The 8,253-nt window shown below is 36.1% G+C and overlaps 1 protein-coding gene across 1 annotated transcript in view; it reads right to left on the bottom strand.

The window, feature by feature from the left end:
* Positions 1–5,677, bottom strand: part of GCC2 (GRIP and coiled-coil domain containing 2) — a 25,914-nt gene extending 20,237 nt beyond the window's left edge. The window contains 5 exon segments of the mRNA XM_029087420.1: positions 3–2,088; positions 2,841–2,945; positions 3,741–3,808; positions 4,867–4,951; positions 5,615–5,677. Coding sequence (XP_028943253.1) covers positions 3–2,088; positions 2,841–2,945; positions 3,741–3,808; positions 4,867–4,951; positions 5,615–5,656 — 2,386 coding nt within the window. The 5' untranslated portion in view covers positions 5,657–5,677.
* Positions 5,678–8,253: the final 2,576 nt, after the last annotated feature.

Below are 8,253 nucleotides of genomic sequence, written 5' to 3'. Positions count from 1 at the left end.
CTCTTCTTTCATTTTTGTCAGGAATTCATTTGCAATTTCTAACAATCTAAGAGGATCATATTCTTCATTAGGATCTGAAATGCTGGACCCCACTTGCTCAAGTAAGTGGTACAGCTGAATTCTTACAAGGGATCTGTGCTCTTGTTCGCTTTCAAGTAATGCTGATACATGGTCTTTTTCTGCAGTCATAATCTGTAGTTTCTTTTCTAAGTTTTCAGACTCCTCTTTCAACACTAACCAACCATCTCGTTCAGATGTAATCTTTTCCAGCTCTTCACTTAATTTGCCTTTTTCCTGAATGATTTTCTTATTCTCCTCACGAAGAGTATGTGCTTCAAATGAAAGGTTCTCTCTTTCTCGCACCAGAGATTCCATCTGGTTTTTCAGTTGCTCTAGCATTTTATTGTTTTCACTTGTCCTTGTTAAAGCCTCAGTCATACTCTCTGTTAATTCCTCCACCTGTTTCTTCAGATCACTATTATACTGGTTAGCAACATCTACTTCTTGCTGAAGTTCCCAAACTTTTCCTTGTTCTTGCTTGCACTTTTTCTGAAGTGTTTCTCTCTCTTCACCCAAGCATTTTACTTCATTTAAAATATCACTGTTTTGATCAGTAAGAGCAATGATCTTCTCTTCCAGTTCTTTTATAGCAGTCTCTTTTTGGTCAATGGAGCTTGTTACTGAGTTATTCTCCTCCTGAAGACTAACAATTTTAAATTTAAGTTCTTCTATCTCTAGCTGATTAGATGACAATTTTTCTTTTTCTTCCTGGAGGCGATTCACAGTTTCAAGAAGAACATCCTTTTCATTGAAAGCAGCCCGGAGTTTCTGTTGCAGTTCACTGACATCAGAAGCCTGCTGTTGTCTCATTGATTCAAACTCCTGGCTGATCTTTCCAGCAGATTCCCCTAGCTCAGTCTGTAGAGTTTCCATTGTTTCTCTCAGGCTGTTGTAATTGGACACTGCTTCTTCTTTCTCCTGAGTTAGCTTTTCAAGTTGTTCTCGAAGTTCCTGCATTTCAAAAACTAATGCCATCTTTTCTTTTTCAGAAGCAGATAATAAAGTTTCATTTAGTTCAGAAATTTCTCTCTTCTGTCGCTCTTTCAGAGTCTGAGTTTCTAAGTTATGCTCTTTTACAGTGGCTTCGCAGTGCTGCCTTGCTGCTTCAAGCTCCAGTTTTAGTTTTTCGATTACACAACAGTAATCCTCTTTAGTAAGCTGCAATTCATTTATCTTAAAGTCCAAGTCTTCCCGCTCATGAAAATACTCATCCTTTATGCGATGGATTTCCTCTTCCAGTTTTAGTTTAACATTACTCATGTAAGTTAACTCATCTTTTAATATACTGTGTTGGGACTGGAGCTCTTCTAAGCTATGCTCCAGATGCCTAACCTTTTCTTCCATTTTTGCTTCTACACAAGGTTCTTCTTGTGTATCTACAACATCTGTCTTGCTTCCTACATTTTTATTTAAGACTTCTCTCAGCTGCTCCAAGTCATATTCATACTGGTCAGTATGAGCACACATTTCATCCTTTGCATTTTTCTCTTTTATTAAGCCTTCCTCTGCCAAATTGTGCTGCAACTGATTTATCTGATTTTGCTTTTCCTCATTTTCTTTAGATGATATTTCAATCTGATGCATCAACTCTGATACCTCTTCCTGATGGGCAATTTTTAGTTTTTTAAGCTCTTCATTCAGGTTTTTTATTTCATTATGGTAACACTGAGAGTTGCTTTTAATAGTTTCTTGCAGATTTGTCACTTCTTTGTTTTTCTCTTCATTCACAGTTTCCAGCTGCTTGCTCAGACACAAAACTTGCTCCTCATAAGTAGATTTAATTCTCTGGACATCATCTTGTAATCTTTTAACTTCTTTTTGACTATCACTATGACATTCAATCTGTTCCACCAGCCCCATTTGTTTCTTCACTTGTTCCTCTAATTCTATTTGCAGTTTTGTTAAGTCCTCATTGTGTTTGAATTGCGCATTTGCTAATTCACTCTTCAGAGCCTTTATTTCTTTCAGAAAGTCAATACTTGATTGCTCCAGTTGCTTCTGCAATTCCTCTGTCTTAGCCACTGCAGCCTAAATAAACATGAAAGTTGTTAAATACTAGCACACAAAATTTCATAATAAACTGTTTGCAATAATGAATTAGAAGACTCAGGAGTTTTAAAAATTGATATGGTTTTTAAATACCTAACTAAGGTAGGACAACTCAATTCAGGAGACACTGCAGAAAGTACAAAAACGTTTGCAGAATGAGAGAGGAAAACTAAGTCTTAAATCATGTTTACCAGCATAATTTCATAAAATGGTCATAATAGATTTCAGCTTTAGCAACTATTCTGATAATGTATTAAAGACCAAATTACTTCTAGTGCATCAAGTTCAAGTATCTGGAATATAACAAAGTTCATCAATTGCAAGCAATTCACTCTTCACTTTATTATACAGATGCCCTGGCTGACAGGCTCTTTCCTATGAATATCTGAATGTAAACCTCGTATTTCCCATGGAAAGACAGAGCTGATTGATTGAAGCCATCACATATGTAGGCTAATGCACAGACTGAATTCTTTTGTGAACAGCTGTGGATCTAGCTGGTGCATATAAAAATTTTGTATTTATTGTCAGCTTTATAAAAACTATAAATTAGGGAGTACAGAGAAAACATGCTTTAACATATGAGGTCTTTAGACGTTTTGTAAGGTAAAACAAAACACAGGTAAGTGAAGAAAAAGATTAAAATGAAAGTGAAATACACAACAAGCAAAACTAGAAATTAAACTCAATTCTGAAAAAATTTAATAGTGTTCTATTGCTCGTTTCAATACCTCTGCTTCTTGCTTTCTTTGAATATTTTCTTTTTTCAGAGCTATGCACTGCTGCTGACTTTCAGCTTTTTCCAGAAGTACAACATCCAGTCTTTCTGTGAGAGCCTGTTTTTAAGGGAGAAAGATCACTGAAATAAGGGTTTCTTAACAATGGAAGCCTGAACAACTTTGCAAACTGTAGGAACTCACATGACCTTTCTGTCAATTAAACAGATCAGGCATTTTAAAATTTACTTTCAGCCTAAATATGACAGATATGGAATAGGTAGACTAAACCAATAATATTGAGTAATAGATTCTGTTCAAAATTGTACTTCTGATCAGATAATTTTTTATCACCAGGTGGTGGGGGCAGCAGGGAGCTGCCCTTCCATAGAAATCTCCATCCAAATTTTTAAAAACAATTTTCCAATTGATAAATTCTTCCTCACTACAAATTTTCACTTTCATATGCTATGACCCCTAATTTGAGAAAGATAGATGTTCTTGCCACTTAAGTTACTTTCCTAAAAGTATTGGGATATGCAATTTACATGTTTCTGATCTCATAAAATGACTGTCTCAGAAGTGTTCTAAATGGCTAATATCTTTCCACCGTGGTCATTCTAAAATAAACAAAAGCCTGTCTAACCAGCTACACAAGAAAAAAGTCTTGCTGAGGAAATTATACTATTCTGTACTATTCCTCACAGAACTGGTAGTATTTTCTGAAAAGAGGAGTAAGGATGAGGGGGAGGAAGAAAAAACAAGTTTTAGGAAATGTCTTGAATTAATGAAAATTTATTACATTCAATTTGAGTAACAGTTTTAAAGCTATTTACTATTTACCACAAGTTATTTCTGTAGATTTATATCAGCTAACATTATGTAATACATGAGAAACCCATTACATATTCCTACCTGAATAATATCATCAGCTCCTCCAGCAGCTGCTTTAGATCTGAGTTCTTCGATCTCTTTCTCTAGTTCTTAAAAAAGTACAGAAATTCCACAGCATGAATTGATGCTCCACCACAGTAGCAAATTACTAGTAAATCCAGTGCCTAACAACACTCCTAATCAAATCAGAGATGTCTTTTACTTCATCAATTTTTGTTTGTTACTGAGTGATAAAAAGGGCTAATGGAAAGAGAACAAACATTTGGTACTACCACTCCAGTCCTGACATTTAGCACGGTTTCCTGAGGAAGCAAAGCTTCTTTGTTTGGGTGGAGGGACAACAGACAGAAATTCTTTTGATTATTATCTTACCTTGTATTTCATGATCAATTTAAGCCAGAGAAAAGATACTCAGTTCCTACTGGTTCTCTAAAAATAGGCAGCAAGTAGAACAAGATTTTATGAATAACCTCACTGAGGAAAAGCCTAGTGCAGCCCATCCCTATCCTTATTGTTTGGCTGGGCAGCTACCAGCAGTCAGCATAACTGTAATTCCAAACAAGGGCAAGTGACACCAGTTCAAGTAGTTGGCCACTGGAAGAAAACTGGAGAGGGACAGCACATGAGAGCTCAGATTTACACAGGATATTTTCAGGCGATTAACACAAAATTTTGTTTGGTATATTTTAAGATTTCTTGTAAAAGAAGCAAATGATCAAATATAAAGTAGCCAACCATTCTAAAGAAGCCATTGTACTCTACAGCAGTACTTATTATGCAAAAATCTATCACAGACATTCCCCCTACCACCTGCTTCCTGAAAAACAACACGTATCCCTGCAACCCATATGGAGAACAAGGACAAGTCCCACTTCAGCTCTTGCATAAGCTACATTGTTTCATCATTCCACACTGCCAGATCAAAATGAATTTAATACCTGACAAAAGCAATGCTTCTTTTTCTTCCCTTCCTTGCTCTAAGGACTTCAGTCCTTATCCTCCCACAAAAATTAGTGAAATTGCAGAAAAAAAATTAGGATATTTGCCTAGAATTTAAATCTACCTAGCAAAAGCATGCAGTGATATTAGGAAAGGTCAGATAGTACCAAGCATTAAGGCAGAAATGGTTCTCTTTCCAGTAAGGTACCTGTACATCTTGACTTCACTTTCTGTATAAGCATCACTTGCTTTTTTGCAAACTTGATGAGATCTTCTTTGGGCAAAGTGTCCAGCTGTAAAAAAGCACATATTAGAGAAACCAGCTTCTTCTAACCCAGAGGTAAACAGAAAACAGTGCATTTTAGCATCTGCCTTCCAAGAAGTTAAACTTTAGGGCAAGAAACTGTCTTATTACACGTTTGTAAGAACAATAACATTCTAAGTTATTGCTGTTCTGTTAACCAATTCTGTTCTTTCCAGTGCAATGACAGAAACTACTCCTAATTCTGTACATTTCAGAAATCTCTCTAGAGCACACAACTGGGCAGCATCAGTTAGAAAGGAAAACTTGTTGGGGAAGGGTTACAATTCAGTAATATAATTTGAACAATGTTTTGAAAATAGCATGCTGACCTAACATCCACATTGTTTAAGTTTACTTCCAGCATATGCAAAGAAGTCTGTGTATGTTATGAAACAGACTACTGTCAAAACTAGATGCTACTGATATTTTAGCAAATGACAGGAAGTGAATATTCCAATACAAGATTTTTTTCCCCATATTTTCCAAAACACCTTAGTCTACTGTTTGTAAATCAATTTTTCAAGAAATCTAGAAGACAGGAAACTGGTTAAAAATACCTTTATGTCTTCCTATTAGTCACAGCTAGCATGCTAAGCTGTAACCCCTTCAACTACTGCTATCCAAATAAATTAGCTTTGTGAGTTCTGATTACCTTTGATTTGCCTGATCCTGGTGTGACAGAAGATGCCACCATCTCTTGCCCAGCATCTTGTACCTACAACAAAATAAAGTACAATCTGTGGTAACAGAACTATTTAATGTAGTCTGCTGAAGGAACTACCTGCAAGTCAGCAGACACTGAGAATAAGCGAATATAGTGTCAGTTCAAGGCAAAAAAATTAAAAAAAATTGTAGAACTAGTCAAAAGGGCAATGGGGGGGGAAATCAATAGAGATCCATTGTGATTAGTCCGATACAAGAGCAGAATTGAAAACTCCTGATTTCCACACCAGTACGCTCTTATGAGTCCATTACTGAACTGATATCTAGAGTTGATATGGTACTAAAAAAACATTTTATTTTTTTACATATACAAGAGATTACAAAGGTGTGACTCGCTATCCTGTTCTTACAAGACTCATTGAAAAAATAAAAAGGCATAAATGAAAAAAACTTGCAGAGCAGTAGCAGTAAAAAATTAAATATTGGAAACTTTTGAACCACATATACCACTCAACTTTTTTTTTTTTTTTTTTTTCTTTCTTAACCCACTGGTTATTACTAAAATTGTTGGCCTAACAAATGTATTTGAAAAGACTCTGTAAAGCCAGGGCTCTTTTGAACATAATATAACCCTCCCCCTGCCCCACTCCCCTTTTTTTTAAACACACTGATTAGCACTAAAAGTGCTGGCCGGACAAACATATCTGAAAAGGCTCTGCAAATTCCAGGCTCTCTATTCCTAACGTACATGCATAACACCCTCTACTGTAAACTTCCCCAGATCTAATCTGGGAGACTCTATGTTACTTTGCAGTGTTTTATACGAGATATGCTTACCTATACTTGAAAACACGAAGAAACACACATAACTAAGATGGGGCAAAGGAAAACGGAACAGATACTTCCAATATACTAAGGGTAGCATTTCCAAGCTTTGACCTTTACCCTGTTTTTTCCTTCATACTATCATGTGTGTGTGTGTGTAAAAGTGAAGGGGTGTATATATAAATATGTGTATTTTTATATACCTATGTGCATGTGTAGGTACAGACACATAGCTTCACTTTTATTTTGCTAGTCTCTTTATTCTGACAAAAACCTCCTCATAATAGAAACTGAAAACAAACCAGACCTAAGCACTACTAGAATGAAGAATCACTGACTTAACAATTTAGAGAGAAGAGTTGATACAGATAACAAGAAGGCCATCATTAGAAATATGAGTTCAAGTACAGACCAAGGACAAAGGCAGTTACAGTTATCTCTCTCTGTACCACGTGGTCTAGAGGTGGTTTTTTTTTTTATTTTTGAGATGGCAAAAGTAAACTTATTAGAAAATAATGTTAAAAAAACCTTATTAGAAAGTAATGTTAAACAAATACAGCTTTTTTTAAAAAAAAGCTATAAAAGTTAAAGTCTCAGATCTTCTTGGTACACAAAACTGTCAACATTTACATTCTTAATATTTTGGCACTGCAATTAGCAAAACACTCTCACTACGAGCAGTAGGCTGACACAGTATAATTAAGTACAACAAACTGTATGTACTTTTAGAAAATGATAGCACATGTCTCTCCATACTACAGTAAGGTCAGATGAATCTACACATGACTTTTACTCTCCTTTAAGCTAACATGCTCAGAGATAGAACCATGTATCATGAAAGACAGCACACCCAGTTTTGCTATTGTGGTAACAGAAGCCACAAGCAGCTCACATAGAGGGCTTCACCAGCTTGAACAAGAAGAAGAATGAGAAAGATGAGTTACTAAAAAACCCCAAACTCACTGATCAGGTGCATCCAAGCTGTGAGCCAGCAGACTGTAAGTAAGTAGTACACTTTTAAGCACAACACTGAATCCTGCAAGGATTCTCAAGTTTCCATTCCACCGTTCTGAAACCAGGGCATGCTTCCACTTTACTGACACATTCAGCTTGAACAAGAAGAAGAATGAGAAAGATGAGTTACTAAAAAACCCCAAACTCACTGATCAGGTGCATCCAAGCTGTGAGCCAGCAGACTGTAAGTAAGTAGTACACTTTTAAGCACAACACTGAATCCTGCAAGGATTCTCAAGTTTCCATTCCACCGTTCTGAAACCAGGGCATGCTTCCACTTTACTGACACATTTACATATATGTATATAAATGTGTCATATATATATATATATATATATATAAAAATTTAAAGCCTACTTCATCTACACTAAGGTGTTTCCAATCCACAGCTTAGCTTTCTGTGAATTTTGCTATCCACCCCTTACTTTTGCAACAGCTAAACATACTCTTAGAAAGCCTAACCGATGCACGAATGCAATATATTAATATATCTATATATAAATTTAAAGCCTACTTCATCTACACTAAGGTGTTTCCAATCCACAGCTTAGCGTTCTGTGAATTCTGCTATCCACCCCTTACTTTTGCAACAGCTAAACATACTCTTAGAAAGCCTAACCGATGCACGAATGCAATATATTAAAATCTGACGTGAACTGCGGCAGTAATGACCATTATGAACAGTGACTTCCTGAGCAGTGTGCAACTTTGAGACATCACCAGCTCTAATCATACCAACATCAGAACACATTTCAAGTTGTGATCACTTCAGCAAATAGGGGCATGGTT

The sequence above is a fragment of the Antrostomus carolinensis genome, unplaced genomic scaffold (genome assembly GCF_000700745.2).
Source record: "Antrostomus carolinensis isolate BGI_N321 unplaced genomic scaffold, ASM70074v2 scaffold6921, whole genome shotgun sequence".
Lineage (NCBI taxonomy): Eukaryota > Metazoa > Chordata > Aves > Caprimulgiformes > Caprimulgidae > Antrostomus > Antrostomus carolinensis.
Note: the sequence above shows the minus strand (reverse complement) of the source record. Positions and strands in the feature narration are given on the sequence as shown.